The following is a 20,514-nucleotide window of genomic DNA, read 5'->3' as shown; positions in this document are numbered from 1 at the left end:
TACCCACCAGTGCGGCAATGTGCGTTGCCCACGTCAGATCCTCTGCGATGCGGACTCCCAAGTATTTGAAACTGCTCACCCTATCCACAATAGACCCATTTATCTCCAGTGGCGTGTACGTCCTTGGATGTTTAGCCCTTCTGAAGTCCACAATCAGCTCCTTTGTTTTAGTGACATTCAAGAGGAGGCTATTGTCCTGACACCAGAGTGCCAGATCAGCCACCTCCTCCCGGTAGGCCTTCTCATCGTTGTTGGAGATCCGGCCCACCACCACAGTGTCATCAGCAAACTTGATGATGGAGTTTGAGCTGAACCTGGCCCTACAGTCATGTGTGTACAGGGAGTACAGTAGGGGGCTAAGGACGCAGCCCTGGGGGGATCCTATGTTCAGGGTGAGGGAGCTAGATGTGTGTTCCCCCATCCTGACCACTTGGGGCCTGGCAGTGAGAAAGTCCAGGACCCAGGCACACAGAGGGGTGCTAAGCCCCAGTTCCAGCAGCTTCTCAACCAGTCTGCTGGGGACTATTGTGTTGAATGCTGAACTAAAGTCAATGAACAGCATCCTCACATTCCAGTGTATACAAGCCCAATCGCTCCAGCCTTTCAACATACGACAGTCCCGCCATTCCGGGAATTAACCTAGTGAACCTACGCTGCACGCCCTCCATAGCAAGAATACCACCACCACCACAATACTGCCAACTCAACCCCAATTAGTTTTGGAACCCAACCCCAACTGATCTCATCCCCTGACCGGCACCAACATCCCATCCTCCAATCACCCAATTGCCCTAGACCCCTGAGCTAGCAAATTTCCTTGAGGTCCTGATGGCGATTCTGATCTCCACCTTAATTGGATAGGTTGGGTGAGTGGGCAAATGCAGTATAACGTGGATAAATGTGAGGTTATCCACTTTGGTGGCAAGAACAAGAAGGCAGATTATTGTCTGAATTGTGTCAGATTAGGAAAAGGGGAGGTGCAATGAGACCTGGGTGTCCTTGTACATCAGTCACTGAAAATAAGCATGCAGGTGCAGCAGGCAGTGAAGAAAGCAAATGGCATGTTGGCCTTCCTAGCGAGAGGATTTGAGTATAGGAGCAAGGAGGTCCTGCTGCAGTTGTACAGGACCCTGCTGAGACCACACCTGGAATATAGTGTGCATTTTTTATCTAATTTGAGGAAGGACATTCTTGCTATTGAGGGTGTGCAGGTTAGGTTCACCAGGTTAATTCCCAGGATAGTGGGACTGACATGTGATGAAAAAATGGATCGACGAGGATTATATTCACTGGAATTTAGAAGGATGAGAGGGGATCTTATAGAAACATATACAATTCTGGACAGGCTAGATGCAGGAAAAATGTTCCCGATGTTGGGAGAGTCCAGAACCAGCAGTCACAGTTTAAGAATAAGTGGTGGGCCATTTAGGAATGAGAGGAGGAAAAACCTTTTCACCCAGAGAGTTGTGAATCTGTGGAATTCCCTGCCACAGAAGGCAGTGGAGGCCAATTCACTGTATGTTTTCAAGAGAAATGGAATCAAGGGATATGGAGAGAAAGCAGGAACGGGATACTGATTTTGGATGATCAGTCATGATCATATTGAATGGCGGTGTTGGCTTGAAGGGCTGAATGGCCTACTCCTGCACCTATTTTCTATGTTTCTATGTTTACCCTGGAAAATATCCTGATTCCTAACCCAATCCCTGGCCTTTATCTCAATCACCTATGCAATTTCTCCCCACCACCCATCTCTCCTTCAATCTGACGAAGGGTCTTGACCCGAAACACCATCTATTCCTTTTCTCCAGAGATGTTGCTTGACCCGCTAGGTTACTCCAGCATTTTGTGTCTATCTCCTTCACTTTACCCTGCCTTTCCTTCACTCTACCAGTTATCTCATTACCATCCTGATCCTGGACTTTCATCCAAGGAATGATGGCCTGTTACCCCTTCCTTTCTCTGATATCCCAAACCCATGGTCCAGAACAAGATTGACATGACTCTGTTTCCTCCATTTAGGATGCACTTAAGTTCATGGACTATAATATATCTTTGAGGTATAAACTGTACAACATTGGTGGAAAATAAAAACACTCATATAAAACATCCAATTTGGGTCCTAGGAGCATGAAAATTCAATAGAGTTTAATTTTGTGGACAATAACTAGTAGATTCTGTTCTTTGAGCTAAAAATGCACTTAAAGCATCCACGTGATGCGCTGTGAATCTTTTTTTCACTTTGAATCCTATCTCCACACATCCACCTCATCATTTCTCCCTGTTTGAAAATCTTTTCAATGTCCTTTACGGTCAGAGACATTGCCTATGTTTCTCGTCCCAAAACCCTTGATTTGATTTTAGATATTTTTGAAAAGGCAGATATAAAGACGGAAATTACTTTAATTATAAGGACCCAAGAAAGGGGTAAGTGGCTCTGTAAGACAGAGATGAAAAGACACTTTCACAGAGCTAGGTTGCAACATAGTGATAGTAGGTTTTGTTCCATTCAACAAGACGTCTCTCCATTGGAAGTGTGGATGCCTGGAATTATTCCACTGTAATCTTTTGCTTTAATTAAATGATTGTTTCTTTTATTACTTGTGTTGATGAGGTGGTAGAAATTGTTGAGGTTAGTTTAGAGATACAGGACAGAAACAGACCTTTTGACCCACCAAGACCATCAACCACCTGTTGACGTTAGTTCCATGTTATCCCACTTTCATATCCACTGCCTTCACATAGGGGACACTTTTACAGAGGCCGATTAACCTACAAACCTGCCATCTGAAGGGTGTGGGATAAAAAAACAGAGCACCTGCAGGAGATGGGGAGAATGTGCAAACTATACACAGACAGCATCGAAGATCCAGAATGAATCCAGGTCTCCAGTGTAATGAGGCAGCAGCTGTGCTACTGTGCTGCCAAAGGTCCACTATGTTCTCGGAGATTAGATGTTTCAATTGGGAACTTCACAGTGTGAGTTGAGAAGAAGTGTTCTGGGTACCTGGGAGTTCTGACATGTGTAATTCAGACTACTATTATTCCACATCTTCCAAATGCCAGAGCCCCTTTCTAGTTTACACAGGTTCCAAAACTTCATCCTAACTTAAAAAGGATCACATTGGACAACGAGTCAACTCAACTAATCATTTCTGCTCCATTGGACCACCTCCACCATGACCCTCTGTTCTCTTCTTCCTTACATGCTCGTTCAACCTCCCTATACATTCATGAGAGTTCTTGACTTCAACCTCTCCCCGTGAGAATAGCATGCGCATTTTCACAAGTCTTTACGTATAGAGGTCCTAAATTCTCCATTGGATTTCTTGGTGAGTATCGTACTATTGCCTGTCAAGGATAGGCCTAGTCAGCCATAGTAGGAAAGGCAACCACAGATGAACAATTCTCCCCTCCAAGCAGGACAACGTCAAAGCCGCACCATCATCTCTTGTAGATGGATGGCTGCCAACCATTGTACAATGATGATCTTCAGTTATGCTCAGACTCACGTGGAAACATTTCTCTACATTCCACATCATCAAAACCTTTCCTCATTGTAAAGACATCTGTCAGGTCTTTTTTCACTATTTTTCAGAAGAAAGACCCATTCCGTTCATGCTTACCTTTGTATACTTCCACTGCACCCTATTAACTTCCACATCTCATGACGGCACCACCCCATGATCAGACCCAAGTGGATTAACTGGAATATTTATCCAAATGATTGCTAGTATATAAATGGAAACTTTGTATTCAGTGTGTCTGCTGGTCACTGTTTAGATGCCAACTACCTTTGTTAAAAACATAAAGCAATTTTTAAAACAAAACTCATCATTGATTTTCAACTTGAAACAGCAATTTGCATGGTGTTCAGTTAACATTTTGTAGTCTTAGAGAGAATTTTACTTATGGTGCAGTATAATACCTTGTACAGAACCTAATATAAGACTCCAATATTATCCAGTTTGAACCTTGCATGGTGGATCTGAAGCCACAGGTAACTTAATATGAAACCAAAAAAAAAGGAATCCGTGATTGTAACTACAGAGAGAATTGGATCAAAAGGCAGAAGTGAACTAATCAGTCAAGTTGGCTCCTACTAATTACGCTAAGTGCAATTGCTGCACCTTTATATTAAACAAAAGCCACCTTTTATCGAGAGCTTAATTTATTTCAAGTGCTCTCAGTCCAACATTCTTGTCAATGTATATCTTGGCAGATTAAGAACAAAATTTGTAAAAGCTTGAATAAAGTTTAGATCCTTTAGAAACTGGGACAGGACATAGGTGAGTTAATGTGGGTGGTTTTTGTTTCAGCAGTTTTCTTGCTTTTACTGGTGAAATTGAATATTTATTAGAGTTGTATTTGGCAGTTTATCTGTGTGGCATAGTCTGAATTCATTAGAAGTGCTCTGAGACAAACTTTTTTTCTGTATTCACCTTGAGACACGCTTAAAATCAGAAGGCAGTGAAACCAAGTTAGTTTCCATGTTGCCTCTAATCTACTTACATTTGACATCACATAAAGACTCCCCTGTCATCTAAGTAACAGGGCAGTCATAAAGTGTGAAGTTATTAGAGAACATGATTCCCTTGGTTGATGGTTAATAGAGGATATAATGAAGGATCGGTTTCTAATTTCTGCTTAAGAGAAGTTATTGCATTGCATTTTCAACAAACAGAACCCCACCAAGCTCTTTGGTTTCAATCAACACTTCTTAATGGATGTGTTTCATGTATTCTGTGTTTTTATGACTGTTAGAAGATCAATTTCCCTCCTGGGATAAATAAAGTTCTATTGTATCGTATCATATCGTTGAAACCTGAATTTTGTATCAAAGGCATTGAGGCACCTTGGAATGTTACCATCAGTGCTTCCAACCCAAATTCTGAGAATTGAAAGGGAAGACCACCATCCAAATGCTATTGTCCTATCCGGATCCAACTATGGTCATGTTGGATATGCAACTCCCTGAAGAGGTTCTCCATTCTCAGCACAATAAAGCCCAATGAGCTCAGAGAGGTTCAAAGACATTTTACAAGATCACCCTTGAATTATCACTGAAGAAATTTCAGTTTTACACACACAGCTGACAAGTTTACACAACAAAGAAACCATTCTTTTGGCAAACCCTGTCTAGAGGATCCCCATACTTTGAAGATCATTGCCTCTTTAGAAAGCAGAACAGAGAAAAAAGAAAGTACATTCAGAAAAGTACAGTCATGAGCATGACCAATCCTGGTCTTGGCCATTGTGTTGAATATCTTTCTTGAGTTTATGCCTCAAAGGATTTGGTTTATAAGCCACCACAGGGCTCTATAAACTGTGGTGATTGTGGATAAGGACAATATGGAAGAGAACATCTTCATTCTCCAAGGGTCTTTCCAAATACAAATAGTTGTCTGTTGTTACTGGCCTATTTTAAGTGTAATGTTTGCAGTTGATGTTTAGGAAAAGTGTGATACAAGGTATTTACAGTTACAGTATCTCTAATTATTAAGATAACTAGTGTGAAACAGAGGATGATGCTTTAAACTAAACAGAGGAGGAGTAGTGTAGCAAAAAGGTCATGGCAAACAGGGACTAAGCAGGAAGTATGGTAAAAAAAGACCAAATTGAACATGCTTTAGCAAAGCTAAAGTCTAAATAGATGAGATGAGGGCAGTTGAGAGAAAGGACTGTGGTTCAGAAAATGATAAAGTAAATCATTAATATTATTAATATAATATAATCCTGTCCCTATACCTCCTCCCTCGACTCCGTCCAAGGACCTCAACTGTACTTTCAGGTGAGGCAGAGGTTCAAGTGCACCTCCTCCAACCTCATCTGTTGTTCCAGGTGTGGACTCCCATAGATCGGCGAGAACAAGCACAGGCTCGACAATCATTTCGTTGAACACCTCCGCTCAGTCTGCCTAGGCCTACGCAATCTCACGGTTGCTAATCACTTTAACTCTCATTCCTATACTGACCTTTCTGTCCTGGGCCTCCTCCACCCTAGTTCTCCGACTAGTTTCACTGTCCTCCTGATTCATTTTACTGATTGATTGCCTGTTGTCATCTTCCCCTCAACCAACAATGAACCATTCTACATTTCCTTGATCATGTCTGCTTTGATCTGTCATTTTCACACCTTACCCGTCCATATCTCTAGCCTCCCTAACCCTTAGTCAGAAGAAGGGTCTTATCCTGATTCATCACTAATTCCTTCTCTCCTGAGATGCTGCCTATCCCGCTGAGGTACTCCAGCATTTTGTGTCTTATCTTTCGTGTAAACCAGCAACTGCAGTTCCTTCTGACACATTAATATTAACAAATTTTATATAAAGATTGAAATTGATTTAGTTCAATCTGTATTCATCGTCCAAGCAAGCAAACCATGAAAGGCATGCAGTGTAGGTTGGCTATGATAGATTGGAAAACTACATTGACAGAAATCACACTGAACAAGCAGTGCTTAATATTCAAAGCATTGATGCATCATTTACAACAAATATATATACACTTAAAGCCCAAATCCCAACAAGAGAATTGGTCCAGCAACTGTTGTCAAGATAAGTTAAAGATAAATTAGGTCAAAGGAAAAGATGATATGATGTTGCTGAAACGGCAGAAAGAATAATAATTGGAGAAATGTTAGTATTCAGCAAAGGGTGCAATGCAGTATACATTGCAGCTATTTAGGCAAGGTTCATTATCAAAGATGGAGATGTTAAATTGAAACACTTGGTTAGAATTTCTAAAGTGCTCCCCTACGTGTGTATTTTAGTTATCTCAGCTGTATACCACCTTGCTTCCAGCTAGGATGAATTATCCAAATTTCAGTAGCACCCACAAATAAGTGGGCGTTGCACACTTTATTCTTAATTTGCTTGCATTTTCACCTTTCATGCTTTCCTACAATGTAGTTTTCTGTAATCTCCAAAATGAATGAAGGCATTAGTCCAAGCAACTTTGCATTAATTTCTTGTCTCTTGAACTATAAATAGCAAGGCTGCTTTTTAAATTTTTCTTCATTGAGCAGACACAATGGGGGCATTTAAGTGGCTTTTAGATAGGCACATGGTTTTGCAGGGAATGGAAGGATATGCATCACACGGAGGTAGAGACGATTTGTTTAACTTAACATCATGTTCAGCACAGACAATGTGGACCAAAGGGCCTGTTTTTGTGCTGTGCTATTCTATGTTCTATTCAGAACATTGTGGCTGCAGACTTTCCTGACATAATTTAATGACAGCAGAAGGAGAACATCTGTTATCTCTTTTCCTGAATGGTTTGCCTCCTGCTTTTGATTTTACATATTTTTTCCTTGAATTCTATTGTGCCAGTAATTGCAAAAGGATATATTGCTTGAAAATGATTGTTATTAATACCATATGAGAAATCATTCTAAATTTGTCATTTGTGATTTGAAACACAACAAAAATAATCGACTGCAAGAATTTTATAGTTAAATATACATTTAATTCGATTTGAACAAAATCTGGTTCTATACAAACCTAATATACATTTCATTAAACTAGCATGTTTCATATCTCATCCACATTCAAAGTTGTGCTGGAATTGAGATAAATTCAGAAACATATATTAGGTGCATTGTTTCTACTATCCTCCAGCTATCAAAACAAATAAGATAATTTGGATTAAATTATATATTTTTAAACCCAGTAAGCCCGTGTGCAGCAATTTGTTATAGGACAAATGATGAAAGGTCGACCATTCCTTCCCACCCACAGATGCTGCTCGGCCCACCGAGTTTGCCAGTATATTGTTTCTTGATCCAGATTACAGCATCTGCAGTCTCTTGCATCTCTTCAAGTTAATGTTTTTTAATGTTTGTAATTATTTGTTAGTATTCTAAGATGTTTTAAAGTGTCTCTAACTACCAAAGTCATTTATAAAAAGCCATAGAGTTCTGTAGTTCTGTGAAGTGTCTGCCTATCCTAAGGCAGAACCCGAGGACAGGCTTCCAACGGCCTACTCAGTGCTAGGGTCTGCTTCACTTCACCCGATACCTGGCAGATGCTGGGGATTAGCTCATTGGTTCTACACATCTGGAAAAAGATTGGTATTACGAGAGGCAAATCCTGCCAGTGAGTTGGGGTCCCGTCGGTATGCTTCCAAAGCCTAGATTTCGGTGAGTACATGCATTGCTAACTTGGATTCTCTCTGACCCAATACTTGGTTTTGATCCATAAGACTAAACCTGCAAAAGGTTCTAGAATGGTTCACGTGGGTGGGCCAGGACTGGACTTGCCTACAAAACAGTTGCTGAGATCGTGGACAAAGCCATACCCCCAGCTCTGTCAGGTATCAACAACCTTCAATGAAAGTCAATAAAACTGCAGATGCTGGAGATCTGAGACAAAAATAGAAAATCCTGGAAATACTCAGCATGTCAGGCTTTACACATTTTGTGTAAAGAGAAACAGTTTCAGTGTTTCAGGTGGAAGACCCTTCTTCAGTCTGACAGAGGATCTAGGACTTAAGATGATAACTCCGCTTCACTTTCCAAAGGTGCTTCTGAATATGACAGATATTTAGAAGCATGTAAAAACTATTAAAATCATTTTTTTTAAAAATGTTACCCCCAAAAAATTTGAAATAATTAGAACAATTGATTTAAAACCCATTCTTTTTTTTTTTAAAGACCTATTTTATTCTTTCTTCCTCAGCCATAAAATCGCAATGGGCACCAATGAATATGTAGATGTTGCAGCAGGTAAAGCCTGATGCATGATCTGTGAATTTATGCACTGGGGAATTTTGGTGAGTTCATGGTCCTTGTGCAGTGCAGGGTAGCAGACCCAGTGAGATGAACCCATCGGCAAGTTCGGCTGTGCAACCACCATGTTTCTGAGCACTTTTGTTTGCATTTGCCAGCAGTTCTCCACAGAACTTGAAAGTATTGACAAAAGCCTGGCCTTCTAAGTGCGATATTTTCCCAGAGAGAATCACTTGAGTGCTTTGCATTTGTGGCTTGCATTCAATACTGAACATTTTCATCTTGTTAAACTTTGACTTTATGGGGGCCTACTCTAACACAACATGCCATTTGTTTGAAGGAAAATGTTAAAGGTGGGAGAGAAAGGGACAGATGCCATAACATTTTGTACAATAAACTTTACTATTTCAAAAAAAGTCAGAGGTTTTATATTGAAGTTCAGTGCCAAATAGACAGAAGCACTGTGCTACATGATCAAACAATGCAAGCCACTAATTCAAAGTTACCAGTCAGCTCTTAAACATTTAACCATGAAATTCATATGATTTTAGTAACCTTTGGAACATTTCTAATGGGCAAAACAGATTGAATTAACCTTTCTGCGAAACTTCATCAAAACAATACGTGGGACTGCAGTTCCTTTTGTTTTGAGGGCCTCCTGCCATGTTAAATCACAGATGGTGGGTTTGCTGTTGATAGTTATCGCAGTGGCCTGGAAACTAACCAACCCTCCCCTCCCGAGGCTCACGAAATGCTGTCCTGAAGCACACCCACGTCATTTTATTCATGGAAGCACCATGGAAAACTCAGTCGAAGCCCTCAGCGCTACTTACCTAGCCGAGTACATTGGGAATGCTGATCCTTCGTACATACTGCCATCGCCAAGATCACAGAATGAAGTGGGTGACTATGGAGAGTGCCGAGGGAGAGAGGCCCCAAGAATTGGAGCCTTGAAGTGGAGTTGTGTGGGAGAAATAGGATGGGCTGTTGATTGTCATCATACATCGTGAGTTCATGCAATGGGGAAGGGACGAGAAGAGACTAGGCAAATAACATAAAGCAGGATTTACCTGAACTAGGGTCCCAGTCCCAGGCCAGGACCTGCTCAGGAAGGTTCCCTTTATATCATAGACAATAGGTGCAGGAGTAGGCCATTCGGCCCTTCGAGCCAGCACCACCATTCAATGTGATCATGGCTGATCATTCTCAATCAGTACCCCGTTCCTGCCTTCTCCTCATACCCCCTGACTCCGCTATCCTTAAGAGCTCTATCTAGCTCTCTCTTGAATGCATTCAGAGAATTGGCCTCCACTGCCTTCTGAGGCAGAGAATTCCACAGATTTACAACTCTCTGAGTGAAAAGGTTTTTCCTCATCTCCGTTCTAAATGGCTTACTCCTTATTCTTAAACTGTGGCCCCTGGTTCTGGACTCCCCCAACATTGGGAACATGTTACCTGCCTCTAAAGTGTCCAACCCCTTAATAATCTTATCGGTTTCGATAAGATTTCCTCTCATCCTTCTAAATTCCAGTGTATACAAGCCTAGTCGCTCCAGTCTTTCAACATATGATAGTCCCGCCATTCCGGGAATTAACCTTGTAAACCTACGCTGCACGCCCTCAATAGCAAGAATTAGAGGAGATCTTATCGAAACGGGCCTGCCCTCAGCTCTCATGTCCTCCCTCCTCTCCCCGGCCGGCTCAGCACCTTCCCCAGGCGGCCCAGAGTCCAGCGGCCCAGTAACAGTAGGAGAGCCGCCGCTGTCTACCACTGAACATCCCTGCACCGGGACGGGACAGGACTCTCCCCCCACCCCCGCTCCACCTGTGGCGGCCGCCCGGGCTGGGAGGCAGGTTGCTATGGCAACTGCGGGCGGCTCCCAGGAGGGTGGGGGGGAAGGGTGGGGGAGAAGGGAGGGAGGAGTGAGTGGGGAGGAGTGAGTCGGGGAGGAGAGAGTGTTGCACCAATGCAGGAGAGGCAATCCTAGGGGGGAAAGGGGGGGGAATGTGTGAGGGGGGGAAGAAGGGGGGAGGGAGGGAGAGGGGAGTGGGGGAGGAGAGGGGAAGGGGTGGGGGAGGAGAGGGTGCTGCACCAATGCAGGAGTGGTTTGGGCCCAACAGGTCCACTTGGTCTAGTTGTGAAATAAAACTCGTTAGGGTGGATCTGAACTTTGTGTGTTGGCACTTGAAACAACCCACTGATAACAATGGCAACTCTTGTCATGGAGATTCAAAACCACACTCAAGGAACATTGTTTGGCATACACGACTGTTATGACTGAATTTCATTTTGGCTTCAAAGATAGCCTGACTCTATCACAGCTGGGAAATGATTGATCTTAAATGGGGCATCTGAAAATAATAGGAAATACATTCATGAGGAGATTCTCAAAAGAACTGATAAACAAATTAAGCCACATTAACCGCAGTAGCTCGATTCTATATATAATGCAGGTTAGCACAGCCCAAGAGAAGATTGCATAATCAATAATAACAAATTTAATCAAAATGAAAGTTAGGCAAATAAATGGCTCAGAGTGTACAGGACTTTTAATAATTTAATATTTATATCACTTAAATATTCTTTCGGTTGCCACTAAATCAAAAACTATAAATTAAGATCAAAAACTAGACTAAATCTACTTACTTCATAACTTAGTAAGTTGGATGGACTTTGTTAATGGGAAGATTTTCAGTTCAATACGTAAAGCCGATGAATGATCCCCGTACACTTGCACTATCCTACATACTAGGAACAATTTAACAAAGCCAATTAATCTACAAACCTGTACGTCTTTGGAGTGTGGGAGGAAACCGGAGCACCCAGAGAAAACTCATTCGGTCACGGGGAGAATGTGCAAACTCCGTACAGACAGCAACCGTAGTCAGGATTGAACCCGGGTCTCTGGTGCCAAAAGGCAGCAACTCTACCGCTGTGCCAACTGTGCTGCGAATAAATGTTGACATTACCTATAGCAATGCTCCAACATTACAGGAGAGGAAAGGAATTCATAAAGGAATTAATGGGGAAACTCTTACTGCATGATCGCACTGCAAGTTTACAGTACATCACATTGGCATAGGAAGTGATGGAGGAGGAGCTATAACAATAATTATATGCAAATTTATTCATTGAACTTGAGGGCAAGTGAAATTATTATCCTTTATTCACTGCCTGAAAATATCTGTATTGACTTAAATGCATATTTAGCGGAACACTTTTTATTGATACTGCTTAAGAACAAAAAAAGGGGAGTAGGAGTTGCCATTCAGCCCCTGCAATTCTCTAAGTTCTAAAAATATATCTACTTCCTTCTTAAATGCCGCTAAGGACCAGAATTTCAGAGATTTACCTCCATTTGCGAGAAATTCCTTCACAACTTAATTTTAAATGACCTTCCCCAAATCTTGTAACTATGTCCCCTCATTCCAGAAACTCCAGATAGTGGGAACATCTCGACATCTATCTGAAAAAAAGACACAAAATGCTGGAGTAACTCAGCAGGTCAGATGGCATCTCTGGAGAATATAGAGAGGTGACGTTTCGGGTTGGGATCCATCTTTGGGCTGATTGTAGTGGGGGGAGGAAGGGGGAGAATTCTGGAAGAGAGATGGGGCAAGACAAAGCCCAGCAATAGGTGAATACAGGTGATGGGGATTTCATTGGCAGATGGCTGGACAAAGGTCAGAGATGAAAAGACAAAAAATGTGAGATATGGGTCGAAGAGGCATGAATATGAAGCTCGTGGAAGGAATATAGGTGGAATGGGACGGGAAAGGGAAAGAGAGAAACGGGTGCACATTCAGGTTCTGCACAGGGAAGAGAGGGGGAAAAGGGGGGAGGGGGAAGGTGCTTGTAGGTTAGTTATCTAAAATTGGGGAATTCAAGTGGAATATGTGTGCTGTTCCTCCAGTTTGCATGTGGCCTCACTCTGGCAATGATGACCAGAAAGGTCAGTTTGGGAATGGGGAACGGAGTTATAATCCGGAAGGGGAGTTAAATGATCTGCTACGACCTGCTGGATCTCCCGGTGGCTTACCATTTTGACTCCCCTTCCATTCCCATACTGACTTTTCTGTCCTGAGCCGCATTCATTGCCAGAGGCCACACATAAACTGGAGAAACTGCACTCGTATTGGATAGCTTTCAGCCCAAATGTATGAACATTGAATTCTCTTTTTGGTAACTAACCCACAAACCCAATCCCCTCCCCATCTCTCCCCCCCGCCCCCGCCCCCCTTACTGTACACACACACATTTTTGCCTCCTCCCTTCCCTGTGCCCCACCTGGATGCACATCTTTTCTCCATTTCACCTTCTCCCCAACCCCTTCCACCTATATTCCTTCCTCTGGCTTCACATTCCGGAGACTTCTAGATGGTGCCGATGATGGCTGCCACGGTGTACTGCTCCTTGCTGTTTTGTATGTGTTTGTTCGTTTGTGTAGTCTGTGAAAATCCCACAAAGATCACTTTCATGAGAGAGGTACTCATTAACATCAGACATACGGTACCTCCAAACATCGTTCTTAATATTTTAATGTTTTATGCTTTATACTTAATTGTTTACTGTATGTTTGTGTTGTTACTTGTGAGCAGAGCACCAAGGCACATACTTGGCCAATAAACTTATTCAATTCAATTCATTTCACACCTTTCCTATCCTTATCTCATACTTTTTGTCTTTTCATCTTTGGCAGATTGTCAGACAACCCACAACCCCTCTCCCCCCCCCCATCCCCCACCTGTATTCTCCTGTTACTTGTCAGGCTCTGTCCCAATGCTACCGCTCTTCCAGCTTTCTTATCTCTCCTACAATCAGTCCGAAGAAGGGTCGCGACCCGAAATGTCGCCAATCCATGCTCTCCAGAAATGCTGCCTGACCTGCTGAGTTACTCCAGCACTTTGTGTCTTTTTTGTTGTAAACCAGCATCTGCAGTTCCTTGTGTCTACATCAGTTCTGTTATTGCTCTTAAGGATTTTATGTTTCATTAAATTCACCCTTCATTTTTTCTAATCTTCAGAGAATAAAGATCTAATTTATTTTCAGGTTTGAATTTTAAAGTATGACTAGTCAGGACAGAAAAATGTGCAGTGTTCTGTTTTCCAGGTTTCTTTCTGATACTTTAAAAAATGTAGTTAGATTGTAGTGAAGTACTTTCAATGTAATTTGTTCAGGTTTGATTTTTTTTGGTGCTCCGACATGCAGCAAAACGTAATTGATGCTGCTTATGAAACAAGCATTACTGCAGTGACATGATTCCCTTTAGCGGATTTGTATTGTATATGGAGTCAAGTCAAGTCAAATTTATTTGTCACATACACATACACGATGTGCAGTGAAATGAAAGTGGCAATGCCTGCGGGTTGTGCACAAAAAGAAATACAGTTACAGCATATAAATAAAGGAGCTGATTGTGGACTTCAGAAGTGTCGACAAAAATTTAGTCTCTGGAGTTATAAAAGTTGACAGTCCTGATGGCCTGTGGGAAGAAGCTCCGTCTCATCCTCTCCGTTTTCACAGCGTGACAGCGGAGGCGTTTGCCTGATCGTAGCATCTGGAACAGTCCATTACTGGGGTGGCAGGGGTCCCTCATGATCTTGCTTGCTCTGGATCTGCACCTCCTGATGTATAGGTCCTGCAGGGGGACGAGTGTAGTTCCCATGGTGCGTTCTGCCGAACGCACTACTCTCTGCAGGGCCATCCTGTCCTGGGCAGAGCTGTTCCCAAACCAGACTGTAATGTTGCCGGACAGGATGCTCTCTATAGCCCCAGAGTAGAAGCAATGAAGGATCCTCAGAGACACTCTGAATTTCCTCAGTTGTCTAAGGTGGTAAAGGCGCTGCTTAGCCTTACCCACCAGTGCGGCAATGTGCGTTGCCCACGTCAGATCCTCTGCGATGCGGACTCCCAAGTATTTAAAACTGCTCACCCTATCCACAATAGACCCATTTATCTCCAGTGGTGTGTACGTCCTTGGATGTTTAGCCCTTCTGAAGTCCACAATCAGCTCCTTTGTTTTAGTGACAAATGGCATCATACCATCATGCGACATGCAAACAGATCTATTGGCCCATGAAGTCCGTGCTGATCATCAAGCACCCACTTTCTCTAATCCTACATTAATCCCACTTTATTCCCCTCGCATTCACATTATTATCCACCACTCCACTGGCAGATTCTTCCACTTATCCACGCACGAGGTGCAATTTACAGTGGCCAATTATTCTACTAGTCTGCATGTGTTTGGAATGGGGGAGGAAACATGTGGTCACAAAGAGAACATAACATGCACACAGACTGCACTGATTAAAGGTAGCAGGAACTGTGAGCAGCTGATCTATGAGATGTGCTCTTATGCTCTTCTAAAATATATAAAACTACATGTTTCCGATGGAGTGTAATATTTCTAATAAGGAACCAGGAATTTTGCAAAAGCAGCAATGGGGATAAAAAAAAAAAATCCAAAATAGCTTTATTTGTCATTCGTTCCGAACGAGAATACTTAGCCAGCAGTACAAAAAACACAAGACACAACCACAACACAAACATCCATCCATCACAGTGACTCCAAACACCCCCTCACTGTGATGGAGGCCAAAAACTTCCCCTCTCTCTTCCCCATGCCCCTCCCACGTACAGACAACTCGACCCCTACCGAGGCGACCGACCCGCACAGCCCCCGCAAGGGGATGGAAAGTCCACGCGGCCGAGCCGCACCGGGCGATGGAAAGTCCCGCGGCCGTGCCGTGCTGGAAAGTCCCGCGGCCGAGCCGCGCCAGGCGCTGTTCAGTCCCGTGGCCGCGCCGCACCGGGCGATGGAAGGCCCCGCGGCCGAGCCGCACTGGGCACTGTTCAGTCCCGCGGCCGCGCCGCACCGGGCGATGGAAGGCCCCGCGGCCGAGCCGCGCCGGGCGATGGAAGGCCCCGCAGCCGAGCCGCACCGGGCACTGTTCAGTCCCGCGGCTGCGCCGCACCGGGCGATGGAAGGCCCCGCGGCCGAGCCGCGCCGGGCGATGGAAGGCCCCGCGGCCGAGCCGTGCCGGGCGATGGAAGGCCCCGCGGCCGAGCCGCACCGGGCACTGTTCAGTCCCGCGGCCGAGCCGCACCGGGCACCGTTCAGTCCCGTGGCCGAGCCGCACCAGGCGATGGTAGGCCCCACGGCCAAGCCTCGCCCTGAGGAAGAGACCTAAAAAAAGAAAGATTTCCCCCCCCCCCACATACACCCCCCCCCACCCACACATACACAACCAAAAAAAAACACCCCAACACCAACACACAAACAAAAAAAGGACAAAGGACAAACAGACTGCCAGCGAGCCGCAGCCGTCAGGCACCGCCACACATGACCAAAGAGACAGTATCATCCAGCAATTGGATAAGTGTAGGAAACATAGACCTGTGAAGCTTGCAGAAAGATATGCCATGATTTTCCAAATACTACACGAAAAGTAGATTCTCCTCGCGAAAGGTGACTGAAATATATGGAATGTTGTGACATGCAGGTATTTACGTGGCAGATACCAAATTAAATGTTTGGGCATGTCCATTTCATGGTGAGCAAATTTTTAAATGCCATGGTAACAACCTATCTGGCACTGACAAAGAACATTGTAAGTGTGGAGTCAGAATGTTGTTGCTAACCTTTTAAAATTAAAATAAATTTGGTTTTACTTTTACTTTGACTTTCTGTTCTCAGTTGTTTTCTTTGTCCATCTTTCTTTGAAAATATTGCAAAGAAATAAAGTTATTTTGATTCAGTAATGTACAAGCACAATGTATGACAAGGTGTAGACAACTTTGTTGGCCATCCTGTATTTAAAGACTGAGAGACTGAGGCAAGGACAGTGCGGTGTTCAGGTAAATCTTCGCCCGTCCATGGGTGAGCAAGTGCTGGAGCTTCTATCCAGCATGAGCAGCTGAGTGCTCGTATCACCAATTCTACTCAACTACCTTCTGAAGGTAAAGATCTTGATGGCACAAAGGCGTAAGCACAAACCTGCTTGGACAACAGCAATGCGCAAAAATATTCACTCGCACACAGAATGGACTGCTCAATTTGGATGGAATCCAAGGGCATAAAGACAAACCTCAGGTTTTGTAGTGTTATTTTTGGAAAGCTGATGACATAGAGGAAGAAAATAATTGCAGTAAAGAACAAGATTGCATATGCCAAAAATCAGCGATTTGGGTCAAAATCAAAATTGCCTTCCAACTCCAAATTGTCTGTAAACATTCGATTGTTACACAGTAGTTGCATTGTACCCTTCATTTGTTTATGTTGATCATGTATTGAAAGCAGAAGTGAGTGAGTAGAATAGTGTAGATCAGGAAATGAGGGAACATTACTTTCTTACTTTCCAGTTCAGCTATGAAAATGTATATCTGATTCATGTGAAGCTGTCATTCTTTGCTGTTGCACATGTCAGGAGCTTCACAAGGCATCTCTGTGAAGATTCTGGATGATCACAAGGAAGGACATGACTAAACTCGTTCTCCTTTTCAGGGTTTTCGAGGTATTCCAGGGGCCCCAGGACTACAAGGACTGAAGGTAATTGCTGTCTATGCTCACATTTGATCCGGATCTGAATTTTATTGTCCATGCAGCATTTATAGTTATGAAAATCGAGAATCACATTGGTGCCAGGACCAACACACTTTGGGTGTTGTATGAGTCTGCAGTCCAATATATTGTCTGTTCCATAGTGCAAGATCATTCATTCGAATTTTATTCTGGTGGTTTTGGCACTGAACACTTAGTAGGGCGGGCCAGTGGCTGAATTTGTTCTTAACAGCCAACAGCTCTTAAAACACTGGTCAGACTTATTCGAGTTCTGCTTTTGAGAAATGGAACATCGTTTGGAGTGCAGAAGTCGAAGCATATGCTGACGCAGTTCACAAGGTCAGAAAGGCAGAGTTGGCCTTTTGAAGTTAAGCGACCCCTTAATGGTTGGCAGCAGAACATCCTGGATGAAGAAGTCCAAAAACAAATGTTGCCTCAAATATGCACTGAATGGAGGTGGAGGTGAGGAAAAGATTTGCTTTTCAAAGGAAGTATTGTTTGCATTAGGTTTAACTTTAAAATGGTGTCTTAAAAACGCTCGGCAGCACACAGTGCTGCCTCTCAGCGAATGGAAAACACTTGTGAATGTGCAGTGGTACCTGTATGTTCCAGGACCTTATGAAATGCCGATGGAAAAAAAAATTGCTCAATGATAAGGCAAGTAATTAATGTAAAAGCAGATGCCGAGGCTTTGTGTATGTTCATCTTATCAACGGGTTGGGGACTTGGATAACACACAGATCTCTCGCTCTGTATTCCAGCAAATGCTCTGTTTTGCTCAGTTTACAGTTAAAGATCTCACATAACGTGTTCTGCTCTCTGCGGATAGAAGTGGTCATTTACCACTGTTACTTAACGTTATTCTCAATTACTTGGCTCTGCCACAGACTATCTGGGATATTCAGTCTTAGTTTCAACATGTAGGTAGTGATGAGGATGCCATGTTGTAAACTAATCTCCATTACATTGGATGCACGTGAAAAATGAATTATGTTTTGTCTTAATATACCCATGAAGCCACTGCCTTTGCAGAGAGATACTTGAGCTTCTAAAGGCAATGGACATGAGGAAAATGGTGACCAGAGATTTCATCTATGTTTGAGCCTAATCAGTTCCTTTTATTTTTTAATTTATGTCTTCTATCAATCATTCTCTCTTTTATGCAATTTGTGTACAGCAGCATTGGAGTATAAGCTCTACAGGGTCAATGTGTATTAATGTGTCAATAACACTCAATGGCTCAGTGTACAATGGCTACAACCATATTGCTCAGTCTTAAAATCAGTTCGAAGCTGATATGTTCAAATGCACACGAGATGCACGTTCTGTGTCGTATCTCAATTATGGCCCACTCCTCTTAAACCGGGTTACTTTAACACTAATTCCACTGAGCATTAATAAATATAAATTATCTGCCATACGATCCTCAACATTTGCAAGAATAGCTCGAATATCAAATAATGAATCAGCTCTGAAGGGCATTTTCATATTCCAAACCATCTTGTCTCAAAGTTGTTTTGCGATACCTAGGATGTGGTTCTGGGTATGAAGCCAATCAAACTACAAGAGAACATTTGCCACATATAACTGGGGATGGCAAATCTGAGGGTGGTGATAGAATCATAGAGTAATACAGCATGGAAAAAGGCCCTTCGGCCCAACTTGTCCATGCTGACCAAGGTGACGCATCATCGGAAGTCCCACCTTCCCGCATTTGGCCCATTTCCCTCTAAACCTGTCCTATCCGTGCACCTGTCCTAATGTCTTTTAAATATTGTTATAGTACCTGCCTCAACTACCTCTTCAGGCGGCTTGTTCCATACACCCACCACCCTCTGATAGAAAGTTGCCCCTCAGGTTCCTGTTAAATCTTCCCCCTCTCACCTTAAACCTACTTCCTCTGATTCTTAATTTCCCTTGATTTCCCTACTCTGGGCAAAAGGTTCTTATCTATTCACCCTATCTATTCCCCTCATGATCTTATATGCCTCTATAGGATTACCCATTAGTCTCCTATGCTCCAAGGAATAAAATCCTAGCCTGCCTAACCTCTCTCTGTAGCTTAGGGCCTCTTGATTAACATATGTTTCTGAGATAGTTGTGCGACAGAGAGCTTGACTGTCATCTCAGCAGCCAGAAACCACATTTCAACAATGTAGGGTGTTTTTTGATTTTGAGAGGACAAAAAATCAAAACACCCATGCAAATGTTTTTTTTAAAGATTGTTATTCCTTTCAACAATAAAATTCTGAGAGAGAAATATATTAAGTTCTGCAGAATTTACACTTTCATTAACTTGTTTGGCCGTGGAATGCAAAGGACAGTGGTCACGTTCTCATTAAATAAGCTAATGTGACTTTGAGTGTGCACTTGTTGTTGCTGTCAGTAATTTCAATTTATTTGTACTCCACAGGCACCCAAAGTTGTTGCACGTCATGCCTCACGTATTTTCTCACACAATGACAAAGAACAAAAAATTAAAACTGAAAAAATTCATCCACTGATTATAGGGCATTTCACAGTCTGTGTGCATGAAATTCCCCCCTAAAAGTGGACCAGTTATGTTGAATCTTTGTCAAAGTCTAGTTTGAAAATCTAAAAGTACTGACAAAGTCTTAATGTGACTTTTTGATGAAGTGGGGAAAAGAAAAATGTCTCTTGTCAAATGTTTTGATTTCTTTCCAGGGACAGAAAGGACTAATTGGCCAAAAGGGAGCTGAAGGGCAGCCTGGGATACCTGTGAGTGACAGAATTGTTTTTATAACGTTTCAAAAACTCCCAGCCTCTGATTTGTCTTCCCAAAGCACAAACTCACAAAGCAGGTTTAATTCCGTTGATATTCCTACTGTATCGTACTCACGGCACTTTGCCAGATGAGCTTAATTTCCCTTGTGGATGACGGTATTTCTGAGTGGCACCATTCAACGCAGTCTGATTTGGATGATAAGCCGTCTGTTTGGATATTCAATCAATATGGTCCTGGCACAGAATGGAGAATGAATGAGAAATGTTAGATTTCTTATTTATTCATTTCTCAGGAGGTGAGCATTCCTCATCAGCATTCAACCCTCGTGTCTAATTGGCATTGAGAAAGTTTACTGCTTGAATTGACTTCAGTGTCTGCTCTTCACTTAAGTACTGATGTTGAATACATCTTATTTCTAACAAATGTTATCCACTTGTTGATTAGTCTTTGTTGACCTTTCTCTATGTCTTTCTAG

The 20,514-nt window shown here is 42.9% G+C and overlaps 1 protein-coding gene across 1 annotated transcript in view; it reads left to right on the top strand.

Moving 5' to 3' along the window:
• Window positions 1-20,514, top strand: part of LOC144593016 (uncharacterized) — a 157,335-nt gene that overhangs the window by 115,456 nt on the left and 21,365 nt on the right. Inside the window, 2 exon segments of the mRNA XM_078398430.1 lie at window positions 17,237-17,281; window positions 19,979-20,032. Coding sequence (XP_078254556.1) covers window positions 17,237-17,281; window positions 19,979-20,032 — 99 coding nt within the window.

This window comes from Rhinoraja longicauda, chromosome 4 (assembly GCF_053455715.1).
Source record: "Rhinoraja longicauda isolate Sanriku21f chromosome 4, sRhiLon1.1, whole genome shotgun sequence".
NCBI classification, from domain to species: Eukaryota; Metazoa; Chordata; class Chondrichthyes; order Rajiformes; family Arhynchobatidae; genus Rhinoraja; species Rhinoraja longicauda.
This window is presented reverse-complemented; position numbering and strand designations above follow the sequence as displayed.